This window comes from Musa acuminata, chromosome BXJ1-2 (genome assembly GCF_036884655.1).
Source record: "Musa acuminata AAA Group cultivar baxijiao chromosome BXJ1-2, Cavendish_Baxijiao_AAA, whole genome shotgun sequence".
NCBI classification, from domain to species: domain Eukaryota; kingdom Viridiplantae; phylum Streptophyta; class Magnoliopsida; order Zingiberales; family Musaceae; genus Musa; species Musa acuminata.
The window spans coordinates 16,025,633-16,045,713 of NC_088328.1; the positions used below are offsets into that span (position 1 = coordinate 16,025,633).

General features: G+C 37.7%; 1 protein-coding gene across 4 annotated transcripts in view; it reads left to right on the forward strand.

Annotated features, from left to right (window-relative positions):
* Positions 1-20,081, forward strand: part of LOC103968937 (protein unc-13 homolog) — a 57,021-nt gene that overhangs the window by 23,143 nt on the left and 13,797 nt on the right. For all 4 annotated transcript variants that reach the window (XR_010480694.1, XM_009382307.3, XM_065087336.1 and 1 more), the window contains exons 15-19: positions 2,562-2,747; positions 2,848-3,006; positions 4,994-5,086; positions 13,371-13,442; positions 14,964-15,081. Coding sequence is in view for 3 of the 4 variants with exons in the window: in XM_009382307.3 (XP_009380582.2) it covers positions 2,562-2,747; positions 2,848-3,006; positions 4,994-5,086; positions 13,371-13,442; positions 14,964-15,081 (628 nt within the window). In the remaining variant the exon portion in view is untranslated. The remainder of the gene's footprint in view (positions 1-2,561; positions 2,748-2,847; positions 3,007-4,993; positions 5,087-13,370; positions 13,443-14,963; positions 15,082-20,081) is intronic.

Below are 20,081 nucleotides of genomic sequence, written 5' to 3' on the forward strand. Positions count from 1 at the left end.
ATATGTTTCACATTTTCTAACTATTGGTCTCTTTTGCACATATCCATACCATCTTAAAACAATTCTCCATCATCTTATCATCTATCGAATTACATAATTGTCCTTGGACTAGTGTATATCTATGATTTATATCTTTTAGAGTAGATCTGAATTCTGATCAAGGGTTTAACTTCTGCTGGCATGGAGCATGTTGTTAATGTGCCACCATACATACATAGCCAGCATGATATGACTTAGGGCCCATGCTGGATTGTATGTGCATCCTTTGGAAGGATACGAATCCCATTCCAGTATCATCGTGGCACAGTAAGTCATAACTGAGAGTTCTAGAAATTTCTAGTAGCCCAGAACCATGGACCTAATTTATACTTATGAAAAGAGAATTGGTTGCTTTCCATTCTGAAATGAGACACTATTAGGGGATTTCAAGTTTACCTTTTCTTTACAAGTGAAATTTATTATTTATCTTCCTATTATTTTAACACTAGAAGGATAGGAGTTAGACGAAAAACCATATTAAATTGCTGAATCACTTTTACAAAATGAATTTCCTATTTGTACCAGTGATTTAAAAAGGCGCTTGGGTGCTCACTTAGGCACTCGGGCGAGGCAAGGCCTGAGCGCCTCGTTTAAGGGTCAGACGTTGCGCTTCAAAGAGACACCGCTTGGGTGCTCGCCCGAGACCAGGCGCTGGGCGCTTCGGGCGAGTGGCCGGTTCAATTAAGCGAACCGAGCCAGACTTTTAAGTTTGGTTTGGTTAAATAACGTAGTTTCTTACCTCAAAAGCGACCCTTCACGCCCGCGTAACCTCGAGGAACCCTAGCGCTGCTTCTGCCTTCGCCATCGACGCTTTTTGCCGCTGCCTCCGCCGCAGACGCAGTGGACTGAGCCTTCCTCTGTTGTCGACAGATGAGTCCGACGACTCTCATAGCTTCCTTTCGTTGTCGCTCCTGTACAGTTCCTTCCAATGTCGTGGGAGTGGACCACAGGTTCCTTCGCCACCGACGGATGCCCTTCTGGAGCTTCCGCCACTACCGTTGCTGCTGTTCGCAGCTTACGCCGCTACTGTCTGCAGCTACCGCCATTGCTGTTGCTGTTGTCCACAGCTTTCGTCGCTGTCACTACTGTTGTCCGCTGCTTCTGTCGCTATCGCTATTACTGTCTGCAGTTTCTACCGCTGTTGCTGTTCGTAGCTTCCGCTACTGCCATTACTGTCGTTCGTAACACTACCGCAACAATCTTAAGCTAATCGTCTGTTACTATTAACAGTATATTTTTAATTTAATATCATATTTTTATTTAGATAATTATATATTTTTATTATATTATATATTTTTATATTTTAATATTTCAGTGCGCCTCGCTTCGCTCGGGTAAGCGCCTAGTGCCTTGGGTGTTTTGGGACCTTAGCACCGAGCGCTTTTTAAATCACTGATTTGTACTATAACCATTAGAAAGAGACTGTCATTTGGAGGTTCTCTGAGCCTTGCATGCATTTTCATGGTTGGTATTTTGAACTGTGAATTTTTTGGTCATTGGTTCTTTCTCAAACACCACTTCGATACGAACATGGTTAGCAATTTAGCATAATAGGCCCAAGGTCACGGAATGTGGAATCTTGTGAAAAGGAATAGAGAGGATGAAATAAGGGAAGTATAAGAAACTTCATAGGAACAAAGGATGTGGCATCTGTTTTGTGACTTAATAATCTGTAATCTCAAAATCTAATAGTCTGTTTACACTTTACAATACTGGTAATCCATAAAAGATCCAACTAATTACATTTAATCCTAAATTACTAAATATGGCCATCATGATTTACTTACCAACCTATACAATGATTTATTTAAGCAACTAAAAGTTTGATTCAATATCACCTGTCAATTACTTTAGTGGCTCTGAAGCATAGACTTTGGATGGTATGAATTGCAAGCTTGAATAAACCTTTTAAGATAACTCTAGTTTCTCGTGGATTACATCAATCTGCAGCTGGTCGGGGTATTTGATCTTAGAATATCTGTTCAATCACAATTTAACCAAATTTTGCTAACATCTGAAGCATCCACGTTAGCTTTGGATCCATTTAAAACAAGACACATGAATATATTAACAAAGTGTAATTATGTGAGGATTCTGTTAGGTACTATATTGTACAATTTCTTGTGTTAAAAATTTGGAAAACGTTCACTAGGTTATATACAAATGTGAATCTTGAAGACTACAAATATAATATTGGCCAACTATACCAAGGTACTTATTTTGGAATTTGATAACAAGGGAAAACTTGTCAAGGTACTCCTCTAATAATTTTAAAGGTAGCTATATGTCCTAGAGGTTGACATGAAATGTGCTTTGACTTATTTGAATTGTATGCCTTTTTCTCAACTAATGTGTTGAAATTATCTGTGGCTGATTCATGCATGAATTTGGTGTGGCTTTTGTTTTGTAATTTTTTTCTCTGTCTTTCAATTGCTTTTAGAGATAACACAAATTTTTAGCTTTACCAAATTTATTTGTACTTTGCCATGTAATGAACTCATTATATATATGTTTTTCGACAGATCACACATGCTACGGATGTTAAGTCAGATACAGGGCCTGAACATGTTTTGGCATCTCTGGCAGAGGAGACAAAGAGACTTTTAAAGAAAGATTCAAACATGTTTGCACCGATATTATCACAATGGCATCCAAAGGCAGCAGTTTTTTCTGCATCCTTACTTCATAAATTTTATGGCAATAAGTTGGTAAGTTAATATATTATTATAACAATGCACTTTTTGGCACTCCTTTCTGATCCCCACCTTTGTTTAATGGAGCTCTGGGAACTTTGCTATGTCATTTCAGAGACCATTTCTTGATCATGCGGAGCATCTTACAGAGGATGTTGTATCTGTTTTCCCGGTAGCTGATAGTCTTGAGCAGTATGTGATGTCAGTAATTGCTTCTGCATTAGGAGAGGATGGATTGGATGATTATTGCAGGAAAAGATTAGCTCTGTATCAGGTTGGTTTACTCCTGATTTTGTCAGTTTAATTGTTTTAATTCTCTCTTTGGTTGGTCATGTTGTCTAATTTACATGATCTTTGCCACTATAACGGTATAACCTATGTGAGTACAGAAATATCACCTATTTTGTTGTTTGCAGCAAGGACTACAATACCAAGTGACAAGGAATGAAATTGGCAGTATGTACTAGTCAGCCTCGCCACCACTATGATATATCGGGAGGGGAGGGGACGAGGAGATGACAAAGTATTATATGTATATCAAATTTGATATAAAGTCAACAAATAAAATTTGATATACTTATCTTTTCAGCTAAATTTCTTACTAAAAGAATATGGAGAATGCTTGGTGCAAGCTTGCACCAGCTGGGACAAGTCCTTTATCGGTTAGTACAAGCCCATACCGGGCTTGAACTGCCCGGTTTACCCTGGTCTACATATGAATAGGCTATTGAACTGGTAAAGACCACCTATATTGAACTGTAGTGGATGGTCTTGTAAACCTTGGTTTTAACTCTTCCATTTCACCCCGTTCTGATTGTTGCAATAATCATTACCAAAGGCTGACCAATACATTGACTTTCCTCACACACACTGCCTTCATATCTGAACACTCTACCTACCACAATATTTCATAAGTCATTGTCAGAACTGCTCATTGGCACCATATGCTCTTTCTTGCTCCTTCATACTTCTGTCATCAGCATCTACATCTGATGGTGGCATGAGGCTAATTTCTTGTTTGACCCCCATTCTGTACCACATACGGTCTCTTCTAACCCTCCTTTTGGTTGACCATTATAGGTTCCCACATTGGATTGTCCTACTATTAGGTGATTTTATAGTTTATTCCATAGAAGTCATTTCTTAAATTTAAAATAGGTTTTAAAATTGTGTAGATAACCAATTACTAAAGCAAGGTATGCAATTTCGTACCGTATCGGAGTTTCGACGTTCGCTCGGCATGGTACGAAACTGTATACCGAGCGGCATACCATTCGGTATACCGCTCGGTATATATATATATATATATATATATACTCTCTCTTCTCCCAACTCCCAAGCGGGGCGACGTCGCCTCGTTTATATATATATATATAAATTAATAAATATATATTTATATATAAAAGATTATATATATATTTATATATATATATTTATAAAAGGCGGCGTTGCCTTATCCTTCTCCCACGCGGAGTGACGTCGTCTCATATATATATATATATATATATATATATATATATATATATATATATATATATTTCGTTCCGTGCGGTAAGGGACGGTCCGTGTACCGATAAGCTGATGGACCGGTACGTACCGCCCATACCGGGCGGTATTATTTGAAATTGTATACCTTGTACTAAAGTCATATGATCATTAGTGTTAGTTGCTTACATTGTTGGTTACGTAGCTCTACTTAATCTAATGTATAACATGATAACAAGTTTTACTTGGTAATACAAGGTGGTTAAAGTATATCTGAAGAAGAAGACCTGCAAGAGCTTCATTGAGGAACTTTAAATCAAACAAAAGCGACCACTTTGCATGAATGGGAATGGCTACATATTGGCAAGAAATTTTGTATTGATTCAAATTATAGATTTTAGGAGAGGCATAATAAGGCCAAAATGTGAACAGAATAATGGGAAGGAACATTTGAATCTTCATCGTTATCCTTATTCTAGAAAAATGGTCTCAAGGAATCTGAAGCCTTGACCCAAATGGCTAGACATAAATTTTTGTTTTTTGTTGATATTCATTGGTGTTGACGTCACATTGTGTTTCTTTTGTGCTATTAGTAAAATTTCTTTAATTCTTAGCGTTGTCTTTGTTTATACATGTAGTTATGATGATGTTAAAAAAAAAGATTTCAAAGAAATCATAAGTTTGGACTTTGATGTAAAGAAGCACCTTATTGTCTTGGAGACATTTTGTATTTCACACACATTGTCTGATGGCCACTCTTTTCTTTCTTTTCTAAGGTTGAGAAAATATCTGGTACTTTAGTATTGCGCTGGGTAAACTCACAGCTCGACAGAATCATAGGGTGGGTCAAGCGGACTGTTGAACAGGAGGTAAGTCGGTTTCAGTAATTGACTAGCTGAAAAGGCTCAGTAGCATATATTATATATTTCTCTGTCAACTTTACTGATGTATCTATGTGAAGCACTAGGTTTCTTCCTGACTCGTGTTATTAGCTTTCTAAATTTCCTTTGGGGCATTCTTGTCATTCGAGAAGTTTAACTTATAATGGTTCTATAATTCCAGTTTTTGGTAACAAAGTGCAATTTTTTTGCATTTAGTTTACTTGGTAACACAGTTATCTATTTCTGCAGTGTTGTTTGTTGTTAAGAATGATTATTTACTGATAAGGACATCAATAAGAATAGGAAGCATCTGATTGAAAATTCTTCAATTCTGGTTAAGAACCAATGATGACCGTCAATAAGATTGTATTTGGGATGAACCTGCAAAATCATACCTAGAAATAATATGGTGAAAATTACAGACTTTATAATATGTTAAGTGTTAACACTACATTGCCATATGTTTTGCTCAACTTCTTAGCTTAAGGCTTTTGATCGGCAGCTGGGTGTTACCAGGAAGGAACTTCTAAACAATTACTTTAGTGCCATGAATTTTCAGACATATGGTCTGAACTGTTTGCTGCATGGTTTCAACTTGAAACAGGGTTTCTAGTGTGGTTTGATCCAGTTGCTCTATATGGCCTGATAGGCTATCCTACCATGAACTAGCATCAAGTGTACGATTTATGGATTTGAGATCATGAAGCTTCATCCTCTCCTTTTGTTGCCTAGTGCACCTTGTTTTCATCTCATCAAACAAGATAAAGAGGGTTAGTTTTGTGACATTGATAGTTGTGTGTCCTTTTTTGGCAACCCCATTTCATCGTGACAACCATGATGGTAGTGCATATTGTGCTAGTTGCTATTTGGAAACCCTAGGGTGTTTGTGGGAGGGGTGCCATGAAATAAAACTTTGCTCTAAAAGTTGATAACAAGGATGAGTTTCAATTGCATCAGTCAGTATGGATTGGTTTCATCTCACCAATGGTGATCTATATTTACTAGTTTGATGGTCAATTGGTACATTGACTAGACAATTTCGGTCGGTACACAATCAATACCTTGGTGCTGCCTAGGCCAGAGAGAGAAAATAAAAATAAAAAGAAAAAGGATGGACTATAGTTTGGTATCAGTCTACTTACCATCTTCTCACAGAGCAATGCATTCAAGGCGTTCGATACATGCCTCTAACCCATTGTCGGTCTTGTTTTATGTTGTTTTTCGGTATTTTCGAGAGATTTCTCGCAGGCAACATATAAGGGGCATGAAGTAGTGTTGTCAATCCCATTTTGTCATTGGTAGTGTTTCTTTTTGTGTTTTGTAGACAGTGGCATCATGCCCATGAAAAAATGGCTGAAACAACCTTTTTTCGCATGCCACCAACTGTATTCTGATTGATGATCTTGTAGTGTGAAATGTTAATTGTCTTAGCGCCCCAAATCCCCTTCGGTGGCATTAGAATGGAATGAGGCTTCGATTATATCTCTCAAGGATGGATTGTCACTTGATCTTCCTGTTGGTGTCGCATGGGCACTTGTGCACAATGACTTTATATATGACAGATTGTCTTAGACCCTTTGTTGCATAATCATTTGGAGCTTGCAAAGTACATCTTTATATTTTGTAGCATAAGTGTTTGCTTAAATATTTGCTTATGCGAACTTGAGTTTTACTTCCACTAACTTGCCTTTTCCTTGTTGGTCCCTATGGTATGAGGTTATGAGTGACAATTTTAGGCAAATATTGTAAGGGTGTTGTATGGCTTAGGTAAAACCAACTAAATTTGTAACTATTAACGTGACAAGCACATTAACAAACACTTGACATGGAATGTGAGGACCTAACGAGGCTGCTTGGAGGGCAATTCATAAACGTGACCATTTAGGAAAACGAGTATAAAAACATGGACAATGGAGTCAGTTAGTGGAATGGACATTGAACAACCAATCTCTCACACAAGAGGCACCACGAGGACAAGCTTGCTAGGAAGAATGCATATGCGTACAAAGGTTGTGATGACTGAGTTCGAGCTATAACTCAACATCGTCAACCTAACTTGGCGGTCCTCGAGGCGACTGAGAGCGCTTTGCAAAGGATGAGATCATGTAAGTTGGAGAATGGTTAATTGGTGATCGAAAGAGTTCGTGCAAGGACTCATGGTGGTGAGGGAATTGATGACTCAAAAGAATGTAGTATTCATGCAAAGGCTTTGTACACGGGCAAAGGATTATCCGTGGCCATCCTAAGGCAATCGAAGTTTGACACCATGGAGTATGAATTTTTTTTTGCTTAAGAAAAGTATGCGAAGAGAAAAGTTACTCCAATGTGATACATTTCCAAGAGGATAAATCCTGAGATATCATGTTTTCTTTGTGTAATAGACCACGCACACGATGGAGGAGATGCCTTTGAGAAGCAAGCATACTCAACCTTGCGGCTTTCTCTTCCAAGCAGAAGGACAAGCGTGGCAAAGATGGATGCTCCTTAAAGCTTCAAAGAGGTTGGGAGCGAGCGAGCGATGGGCAATCATTGCAAGATCTCATATGAAATGATGCATTGATGGATTTTTAAGAGATCAAGTTGAGGAGTGCACATAGACAATGCTAAAGATAAAGGAACATATCAAGCCGATAAGGTGAACATCGGGCTCAATAGAAGGTTGACTAGTGCAACAATGGATTGAGGACCACCATTATTTCAATGCAGAGTCTCGTGTGGTGCCATAGTTGAAGGGAGCTTTGCTACACATACAATTGAGCTCGATGACACTAGTGACGAAGGTACGATGGTGGCGAGACCGACTCAACTTGCAAAGGCAAAGTTGGAGTCCAAAGGCCTTAGCGTGGGTTAAGAGGTCACAGATGCGGGTGCTTTTAAAGAATTTACTAATGTGCTAGCATTCGAGTTGTTGTAAGAGAAGCGATGTGCATAGAGATTGTGCTAGAGGTAGAGTCATAGAATTCGACTAATGTCGCACTAGTCTTTAGTGAAGTCAATGGACTTTGAGAGCTACTAGGCAACATATTGATCTAGAGCTAAGCTTCGTCGGTGGGTGGCCGAGGATCGGGTGGTCAGAGGTTGATTGCTATTGGAGCAAACACTATTGAAAGTGTCAGAGGCCCTATAATGTGTTAGCGGAGACCATACGGAGAAAGCTATTGATCGAGTTCTAGCAAAAGATCATTGGGTTGATGGAGGCCTTGTTATGTATTGGCAAAGGCTATATAGAGACAATTGCACTTCGAGTTCTAGCATAGAGAGCAACGAAGGGATTACATCCGACCAATTCAAGCAAAACGACACACTAGTAAGTCCTAGACGGACTTAATCATGTTATCGTAGAAGTGGGTTTTTTCGTGTGTGCAACGAATCTACATTAGAAGAACGACTATAGACTTAATGAGTAAGTGCCATAGTACTAGAGAGGTGGGTCTTCTATATGTGCATCTGATGGACTACGAACATCAGTAGATGGGATGTAGTACCTCAGAGGTGAATCTTCCGAGTGAGTGACTTAGCTAGCCAAATTAAGCATCGGTCGGAATGGAAGTTGACTCAGAGAGAGTACCACAATACCATAGTGCTAAATTCTATGATTACGAGGAAAGAGATTTATATGCAAGTCAACGGATAGTAACGCTATGGGTATAAGAGGACGCTATGATATCATAGAGGTGGGACTTCTGAATGGTCTTATAAAGAGAGAGTGCACTGGTCAATAAAGGGGATCGAGGCGATGGAGAATGGAGTGGTTGACTTTAGGCACCGAGACAATGCAGAAGGGCAGAGGCCAAAGAAAATTCATAAGACTTGCGTCAAAGGACCTTTTTTTTTTTAATCAACTAAAAATGGGGGACTTCGAGCTGATGCGATGGTGATCGACTAAAGAACGAGGTAGGAAGCATGCAATGTTGTACTCTTTTCTACTTACAGGAATAGGCAACAAAGATGATTAAAAAAAGAGATACAACACCATGGGGACAACCAAAACTATTAAAGTGACACATTGCATTTTTGAAGTGAAATGACAAAGAAGATGTGAAGTATAGTAATCGCTTCTATGCAAGGATTGCAACACTTGTGTTCCAAAAGTTCGATGGCAAAGATAAGGCAAGGAAACCAACTATATTCAAGGATGACAACACTTCTAGCTCCGAAAGTGTGAGTAAAGAGAAGATGAAGGCTAGTATTTGACTTGATGCGCTGAGTACAACCCTGAAGGGGGTAGACTAAGTCAAGTAACCTTGGTTTTAGTCATTTTTCCCTGAAGGGGGTAGACTAAGTCTCTAACTTTTGAGAGAATCGATAGAACCAAGTGCCTTATTTGTCTTACTTATTCAGTAGAGGAGCTATGCAACTTCAAAGTCCCTTCGAAGAAAACTTAGAAGAAGCAACTTCAAAGTCTCTTCCAAGAGACCTAAGAAGAAGCAACTTAAAAGTTCCTTCTAGGAGACCTTAGAAAAAGCAACTTCAAAGCCCCTTTGAAGAAGACAACAACATCCTCACCAATGGTAGTTGTCATCACCAAAGGTAGCGATGTGAACCTACTTGGAGTTAGCGATGTGAACCTACTTGGAGTCGATGGCTATGCAAAAGTAGAATAGTTGGTTAAATTTTACACAGGAGAAGGCTTCAAAACTTTAAATTCTATGAGACGATGCTTGTTAAAGCTCCATCAAGCATCCATCTAGATCAGTTGGCGTGAGAAGATTGAGGTTAACACAAAAGTGAAGGTCTTTTTCTTTTTCATTCCTCAGAGGGATCGATAAGTACTAAAGAGTCAATCATTGGAGAGTGACTGTTCAATGATAGTGTCAACAAACGAGAAAGGAGTCGGGAGGCACATTGTAGCCCAAGAAAAATTGAAGATGCAGCAAAGGAGTTGTAGTATCTGGAAAAACTTCATAAGGGCCTATTGTTGTTGGTCTTGTTTTCTATTGTTAAGGTGTTAAGGTGTCGTTAAGTGGAGGAGAATGTCATGGAGCAGTGTAGTTAAGGTGTTCGGTCTATGACCTATTGTTGTCAGCCATCAATGACCTATAGTTGTTGGTCTTGTTTTCCATTGTTTTTCCAATATTTGAGTGTTTTCTCATAGGCAATGCATGACTCAACCCTATGTTGCCGTTGCAACATTTTTATTTTATGTTTTATGGTATGTAATAACACATAAGCGTTGTAGGTAGATAGTGTCACACGTAGGGAAAAATGACTAAAACTAGGGTTCGCCATTTTGGGTACCAGACTCGTAGATTTGTTGGGTCTGTACATACGGGTATACTGACACACGATATGTTGAGTTTTGTCGACAGGAACTCTGGCGATCTGTGTCTTGATCGCTAGTCAAATTGGTTCGTACTGCACGTACCATACTGACTTGGACGGTACAATAAACGTTGACTAAACCATGGTATGCAATTTCGAATGGTACCGCCCGGTACGGTGGTACATACCGGTCCGACGGCATACCGATATGCGGACTGCCCGCTACCGGACGGACCGTGTTATAGTGCTACAGTAATACACTGTAGCAATGCTACAGTAAGAGGAAATCGCTCAGTAAGCCCTGGTGTACCGTTCGGTATGCCCCTGGTGTACCGTTCGGTATGCCCCTGGTGTACCGCTCGGTACACTAGTACCATACCGTACCAAGCCAACCTCGAAACATTGGTACGGTATGGTATTGCATACCTTGACTAAAACAATCCTATTTTTGCATACCACGGTCTGATTTCTAGTTGACGGCCATGGAGTGCAAAATACCATTTAATGGAAGACAAGAAGTGCTATAGTCCTTGCATAAATGTATACAAGGGTGTCCATCAATTATGATACGTTTGTATACAGGTTCTGCGGTGCGGAATGATATCCCAAGTCCGTGACAGGTTGCTCATGAGGTTATGGCCTGGCTGACCCTTTGCGAACACATATTGCAAGGGTACTGCAGCTTAGACAAACCAGCTAAGTTTATGACAGTCCATTCGGTATGATAAGACTGTTGGGCAGTACAGTCCATGCCAGACAAAACCCAATGAAATCATCTGTTATCTGTTCTACTTGACTGTTGGACCCGCATACTACCCCCTGTTGAAAGGTATAGGCTTTATTATAAACCGTGGCTAAGACCTCTCAATTTGAGTATGAGAACTGCATCTACACTTCAGATGAAACAACCAGATAGTGAAATATCTTTCAAATAATTGAATATATGTAAAAAAATGCATAAATGACATGTTTAAATATTTGTCAGATTGTTGGTTGTTCATGAGTGTCTTGAAAAATTATAATTTTATGTGAAATACAGCAATAAATTTTTCACACAAGGTACATGCAAACCCTATCACATTAGTTATACAGATGATGATTAGAATTTAGAGGGCTTAAATTAGTCCATATTGGTCCCTGGCCAAATGAGAATGGTTGATATGCATGCCAACTGTCCCTGATATATTCCTGTTCTTGGATGCTCACTTTTCTCTTAAATTTGTGGTCATGTATATTCTTCTTTTTTACTGTGACCTGCTGTATGAGACATTTTCATTGTCAAACCTTTATGTTATTTATAGTTGGAATGTGTTTTTTCTGATTTGAGAACCTGACTTATGATGATACAATCAGACAATTAAAGGCTCATCTGCTTGGCAGGGGTCAGCCTGTGTGCATATCTACACTGTCAATGCACTGATCCATTCATGCAATATGCCTATCATGTATTATTGTGGTCATCTGGATGATCATGTTTATGTGGACTATGTATAGGACTCTGAGTTGCTATCATGAATGGTACAACAATTATGTGAGCATCATGAACTAATTGAAGTAGCTGCACAATAATCACAATGCATGGACACACATGTATGCAAACGTATCCATCATTTAATGTCATTGTGATGTGGGAAACAGAACCTGTACCTAGTTTTCTGATAAAATTTGTATAAAAATTTGTGTTGTTCACAAAGTTTCTGATTACCTATGGTTTGTGTGATTGTCTGTTGACTAACAATCCTTTTAAAAGCCTTTTACATGAAAAAAAGCTGTACCTATCTGTGGCAATATTTATGAATCAAAGCATGTAATCAGCATGCTACCTCGCATGTTAACACGTGAAAAGGTGGGCTGCTCGCTTTTAGTTTAGATTTGTTAGAACAAACTTATAGAGGCACCTAGCTTCACAATAACCACATTGGTCATCAACTCCATATGTAAGTTCTGGTTTCTCACACGTTTAGCAGCTCCCTTTAATTCATCATGGTTAATCATTCTAGGATCTTAAACTTTAAATTCTAGCATCTCTGCAGGTGAGAGAAATTAATAATGATGTTTTCAATATATAAATACTTCTCTTCTTTTCCCCCTTTAACAAATTCATTATATTTTTTGTGTACTTTTTGAATTTTACAACAACCTTATATTTTGTTCATCTTTCTGGTTGCAACCTTAGATGTAAGACCTATCTTAAATCTTTGAGGTTTAGAGCCACTACATCATCTCCAGTTGTCAGAGGAGATAAAAAACAAGAAGGGACATTTTCACATGTACCTTAATATGTAGAATTCTTGTATGTCCCTTGATGTTTCAAATATTATGGTTACTTACCAACATTTTATATGTCGATGAACTATGTTTAATTTTGTAAGGGTATCATAAAGTTTCAACTAAAAGGATTTTTATGAAAGTTAATATGCCTAATAAGGGTAGGTATCGTGTTTGCAAAATTGTGAAGGTTCTTGTGAATTTACATGAGTGTAGCGGCATGTATGAAATTTCATCATAAATTTTAAAAAAGAGAAGGGGAAAGGGTTTAGCTTTGTGCTATAACTTTCATGCATCCCATTGGCGCATAGATAAGTAGTATAAGAGTAGGCACTTAGAGATGTCATTTTACATGGGCGGTTTGACAAGTTGGGCTTCCATGTCATACAAAAACAATCCATTGTGTAATTTGGGATCGAGCCCTTCTTGTACATATTGGAGATGATTTATGGATTTCATTGATGCGATCTTGACTCTGTTATGGTTCATAATGAAAATTTGTTTCAGAGTGTGTGCATATCTTATTGTTCATTTTTATTTCATTTTTGTATTATGAGTTCCTGGGATTGTATGTAAAGGCACTTAGCGCATTCATGCTTAATTCAATGTCTTATTTTTTCATGGTTTAATTTGATCATTTATGAAACATTATACTATGCTATCAATTTCATGATCTCTTGCATAGATGCGGATATTTGCTTAAATACCATACACAAGAATCTCCCAAAATTATCTTTTGTAGGGTTGGGAGCCCATATCACCTCAACAGCGGCATGGAAGTTCCATTGTTGAAGTCTACAGAATAATTGAAGAGGTTCAACCTATCATGCAATCTTTTTATCTGATATGAATGACATTTTGAATGATTAGAAAGTATTTATAAAAAATAATTTATCCTTTCTAGAATATATAGTGCAAGTTAATTATTGTATATATAAATAAAACAGAAATAGGTCAGGTGATGCGGTGATCCTCCTCTCTGTAGCATAGGCACCATGCTGGGAAGCATACATTATTCATAGAATGTCATTTTGTTGTTATACAGTCATGATTGGGCACCAAACTGAAACAAATTCCATCAATTCCAAGCTCCCATTTAGAGAACTATAATTTAGTGAAAAGCTACAACTGAAAGGTCCCTGTGCATTTTAATTAAAAAATTAGTCTCCTATTAAGTTCTCTAAGAGGTCGGTTAACGTGTAAGTTCCTTGTATGTAAACCATAATATGAGTAATGACTGTATGAAGTTGGTAAATTAGTAAGGTAACTTGCGTAGCATGTTACTTGTATAATTTTCTTAGAACTTGTGTTTTATGTGCTATGGTATGGTGTCTTCTCTAGAAATATTCCAAAGTGCATGGAACTTTAGTTTTTTTTTTATCAAGTTCCTCACCAAGTACTTTGCTATTTCTGCGAGACACTTAACTGACTTATTGTGAAACAGGAGTTAATCTTTGATCTTGAAATATTTTTCTATACTAAAGTAATATCATCGTGTATGTTGAACAAGAAAATAGTAGAAGATGTTTTTCCTTTTGATTTTCTTTGCTTAAGTTCAGAAAAATTGTCTTCTGTGAGTATAAATGCAAAGAAAAATTCCAGCATCAGAAGTGGCTTATAGTTCTGGAATATCTTGCATAATTCTTTTCAAGCATTCTCTAACAATTCTCAAAATTGTCTGTCTATGTAAAAACAGATTGATCCTCAAGTGTTATAATCCTATCATTGATTCATTTTGTAGATTTTGTATAATATGATCACTTAAAAGTTTTCTTGATCTTTCATACAAGTCAATACAACTTGTGCCATTTACTACACATGTTCAATTTCATGTATTGTAATATTGATTAATTTGAATGTTGACGTAAACAAGCTTTGACACAATATATCACCCAAAAGATGAATAGGGGCTTGAACCTAGTCATGAAAATGCTTTGAAAATATTGAAATTAAGTTTATGTGCCTTTTAAGCTCTTACTATGTAGTTTAAACTTTATGAACTTATATTCAGAAAATTCAAAACTTGAAGTGCATTAATTTTTGTCATGAGATACACAATGGATAATGCTAAAATGTCCCACACTTCCATAGAATGTTAAAAAAACTTGTGATTTTTATTAAGTGATGAAACTTTTACTATCTTATATTATGTTATGTTTGTTTCTCTGTTAATATCCTGACTAGTAGGTGATGTTAAATTGATCCTTCTGAACTCATAACCGCATTATAGATAACCATATTTTTATAGTTACCTTTTCTGTTCTAAAATAAACTTAAGAAAGATTGTTCCCACAAGAGTGTTAGATTCGGCTCATCTTGTAACTCTTAAATGCAGACAGTTGATCAATTTTTTGCTCTTAAAGTACCAATGAGTGTTGGAGAACTAAACAGCCTTTGTCGTGGTCTTGATAATGCGTTTCAAATTTATACACAAGGTGTTACGGAAAAACTAGGTGAGTTCCTTTTGCACACTTTCCTGAGAGAAAATCAAATTGATTTCATTTGCATTGCTTTGTATCTTGAGCATAAATTAATATGATCACTTGCTTATTTTTAACCTGTAACTGTAAGGGTAAGGCGATACAATAGAATCACAATGATATTTGAAATTCCATTCTGTTTAAAAGGGTGGCCTGATGCAAGAGCCTGCTGCCATTGCAGGTTCTGAGGGGTCAGTGTATTCGGTCTTATCACAATGATATACAATAAAATCACTCTGTTGGCACTTTCTGTTCTTTCTTGTCATAACTTTACTTAAAATCCTTGATGATTTTGAATAAATGATTTTTACTTAAATACCATACTGGAGCCAAATTAATATCCAACATATTTTCATATGATATTAGGATTTTAATGATCACTATCAAGGTTTCAAGTCTCGGTCTAAGACCCATATGGAACTAGGAATCCATATGGGACTGACACATGGTAAGCCAGCATATGGGTGAGCACAAACAAAAGAGAGAGAGGGAGAAAATAGGGGAGGAGGAGGATGTTAATGAGAAGAGTGGAGGAGGCTAACAAGGAGGGACGAATAGTTGTCAACAATAGGTCTGTAGATAAAAAGAAACTAAAACATCAATTTCGAATTGGACCACTTAGATTCTTTAGATCTCCAACAACTGACAAGTCAAAGATTGAACCTTTATATATGTTGAGTAAATATATGCAACTGTAGATAAAAGTGACATTGTATCTATAAGGTAAATACAAAGAAGCAGGGATCGGGACACTCAAAACCCTAGATTTTTGGCCATATATTATGCCAGGTGGTGGGCTTGGGGTTATTAATGTTATTAGCTATATTTTATTGTTGTGCTAGAACTTTTACAAGGATTTATTTTTCTACAAACTCGCCACAAGAAAGGACCCAAAATTTTAATGACCATATAACCATGACATATAAGGAGCAAGAATTTCAATGACTAGTATGTGGATTGTTTGATTTTGCCCTAGACGACCTAAAATTGAACTCAACACTTGGTAAGCTTGTTGTACTAGGCTTACCATAGGGTGTGATATTGAGATGATGAGGAATGAAATTTGAAAGGCTGATAGTCGTATTTGCTAGAAGCACTTATGGAATGGAGATAAATGGATTCACCAAGTCTAAAATCACAAAGGGATACATAAACTCATCACCCTAAGGATAATTAAACAAGGATATATAACTTAAAAAAAAAAGATTCACTACTCAAGGAAATATCCAAGAGATATAGAGACTAAACCCACTACTCTTTGGAAAACCAAAGAGATATAGAGTTAAAAGAGAGAACTCAAAGAGTTTCTGCAAATACAATTAGATTATGAACTCCTTTCTAACTCTAAAACACCGAAATAAATACTAGTGCATGAAACAACCCTCTATGCATAGGGAAATACAAAATTTATTGCTTTACTACTGATATCTAAGTCCTTTAATACATTCTTTGGTCGTAAAGATAAGTTGAATTAACCCTCCTTTTGAATCTGCCCACCAAACCATCTATTAATGAAACAACTAGAAAGTGAGTTTTTTTAACTTATAAAGGCACGTCCTTCAATTCTTTAGCAATCAATTTGGGCTATTTAATCAAGTTGGACCATTTGCAGGTTTAGAAAATGGGCTTGCAACTCATTTGATTTATAGGTTGTCACATTTGAGAGATCTAGATTAAAAGCTATGGGACAAGCATTGTGGGCTGTAGAGAATACCATAGGATCAGCAAGATTTACACAAGTTGATTATAACAAATTAGGCACTCCCGTGTCAATCTCCTCGGGTTGAAAAAGACTTGTCCTTAAGTCCTCATTTGTTCCATCAACATGATAAGAACTTAAATCAGCCACATTGAATGTTAGTGACACTCTATAATCTCCAAGTAGCTCGATCTCATAAGTATTCTTGCGTTTGTTGGTAGCTTGCATGTACCTCTCATTTTGCTTCTCAATGGTTGCTTTAACACTCTAATACAACTTCTTTATCTGTTTAGCTCTCTCATCAATATCTTCACTAAATTGCTTAGTTGAAGAATGAGGAACTAAGTCCAAATGACCAGTAGGATTAGCACCATAAGCAACCTCAAAAGCATTCTTTCTAATGCTATGATGCATGAAACAATTGTAGATAAACTCAATTTGTGGAAGAATGAGATCTCATTGTTTGATGTTCTTGCCAACATAGCTTCTAAGCAAGTTTCCCAAGCTTCTGTTTGTTACCTTCGTTTGCCCATCGATTCGTGGATGATAAGAGTTACTAGAATTCAAAGATGTACCGAGCTTCCTCTATAGAATTCTCCAAAAATGACTAAGAAATTTTGAATCTCCTTGAAGTACAAATTAGCAATATGAGATGCATCATTTGATTTGTTGTAGGGAATAAAGTGAGACATCTTTGAGTATCTATCAAAAACAACTATGATAGAATCCTTGTTCCTATGAGTTTTTGACAATCTCAAAATGAAATCAAAACTCACATCCTCCCATGGAGCACTAGGCACTAGCAATGAAGTGTACAAACCAGAATTTTGGCTTTTTGTTTTTGCCAAATGACACACTCAGCATTGCTTCACAAGTCTCTTCACATCTCTAAATATCTTAGGCTAATAGAAATTTGATTGAACAAGAGCTAGTGTCTTGTCCCTACCAAAATGTCCTCTGAAAACATCACCATGAGCTTCAGCCAAAATTACTTGTCTCAAAGAACAGAATGGAACACACAAGGCATTAGCTCGAAAAAGAAAATCATCAAAGATAGAAAATTGCTGAAAAGAACCTGATTTATAATTCTATCTTATTGAGCTGAAATCCACATCATTCTCATAGAGATATTTGAATGTCTCAAATCCAACCATTTTGACTTCGATGGTTGATAATAAAGAATGTTTTCTACTCAATGCCTCAACAACTAGGTTTTGAACACCAGATTTGTACTTGATAGTAAAGTTATAAGATTGCAAGAACTAAGGATTTTAATTTCGAATAATACTGCCCATATAGAGTGGTACGACAGACCGGTACGTGGACTGCCCGTTACCGAGCAGTATTGTCAATTGGGGCTATTTTCGCCCTGTTACCACCCTAATTTGGTCAGTAAGTCGATTTCGACCGTCGTCGCCCGCTATCGGGTGGTATTAGCCGAGGGAGAAGAAAGAATAGGGAGAAGAAAAGGGAGGCCTGGAGATCTGGCGTCGCTCTCCCTCGACAATCCTGAACGTACCTCTTGGTATATCGTGCCATACCGAGTTGAGCTCGATACTCTAGTATGGTACGAAATTACGAACCTTAGCAAGAACTCCTTTAACAGCTCAAAAACATCATCAGCTTCACTAGTCCACTTGAATTTATCACCTTTTAGGTATTCGGTGATTGGTGCAACAATAGAGCTGAAACCCTTAATGAATCTTTTGTAAAAAGAAGTTAAACCATGGAAACTCCTCATATCATATAGTGAAGCTGGTGTTGGCCAATTAAGAATAGTCTCTACCTTACTTTAATCTATCATGATTCCATCTTTTGATACAACATACCTCAAAAACACCACATTAGGAGTAAAAAAATCACACTTTTTTAGATTAGCATAAAGCTTTTGCAGCATCAAAATAAGAAAGATCTCTTTAAGATGATTCATATGCTCCTCCTCGCTCTTGTTGTACGCCAATATGTCATTAAAGTAAACCACAACAAAAGACCCAATGCTTGGCTTAAGTATGTGATTCATAAATCTCATGAAAGTGCTAGGAGCATTAGATAACCCAAATGGTATAATCAACCATTCATACAAGTCATCCCTAGTTTTAAATATTGTTTTTCACTCATCTTCAGGCCTCATTCTAATTTGGTGATAGTTACTCAAATCAATTTTAGAGAAAATAAAAGCACCAAACAATTGATCAAGTAAATTATCTAATTTTGGAATGGAAAAATGATAACCAATTGTGATTTTGTTGATGGCGTGGCTATCTACACATATTCTCCAAGAACCATCCTTCTTAGGCACCAATAAGGCTGGAACCAAGGATTTTAATTTCGAATAATACCGCCCGTACCAGGTGGTACGTACCGGTCCGCCAGTAGACCGGTACGCAGATCGCCCATTACTAGGTGGTACTGTCGATTGAGGCTGTTTTCGCCTCGTTACCACCCTAAATCGGTCGTCACCACCTGCTACCGGGTGGTATTAGCTGAGTGAGAAGAAAGAAGAGGAGAACCTAGAGATCCGGTGCTGCTCTCCCTCCTTGTCTGAGGCAACGAGGCCTCGACGTCGTCGGCGACTTCTCCTCATCCGCGTGGGGAGAAGAATCCTTGGCGGCGTCACGGGGAGAAGAAACCGAGCGTCGTCGAGGTGGCGTTTCTTCTCCCTGCGTAAGCAGAAAAGAGGCAACGTCGCCTTTTTTTCCAACTTATATATATATATATATATATACATATATATTTATAAAAGAGGCGATGTCGCCTCGTTTTTCTACTCGCATGGGGAGAAGAAACCACATGTGCCAAAAAGGGCGACGAGGTAGTCGCCCTTTTTTTTTACTTATATATATATATATATATATATACCGAGCGGTATACCGAAGTATACCGCTTGGTAATAGTACCGTACCGAGCGAATCTCGAAACTTCGATACGATATGAAATTTTCATCCTTGGCTGAAACCACACAAGGACTCATACTCTTCCGAATTGGTCTCTTTTCCACCAACTCACCTACTTGCCTTTGAAGTTCTTTATGCTCCTTGGGGCTTATTCTGTATATTGCCTTATTAGGTAACACAGCTCCTAGGGTAAGATCAATGTGATGCTGGATGTCTCTAAGGTGGAAGACCATGTGGAATCTCTTTCAGTATAACATCTTGAAGCTCCTCTATGATTGGTTTTATGATTGCTGGTGGCTCCTTGTTTTGTTCATTCTCCTCTACTACTACTAGAGCCAAAACATTACCGCCCCTTTCTAATTCACCATTGCATTTACCAT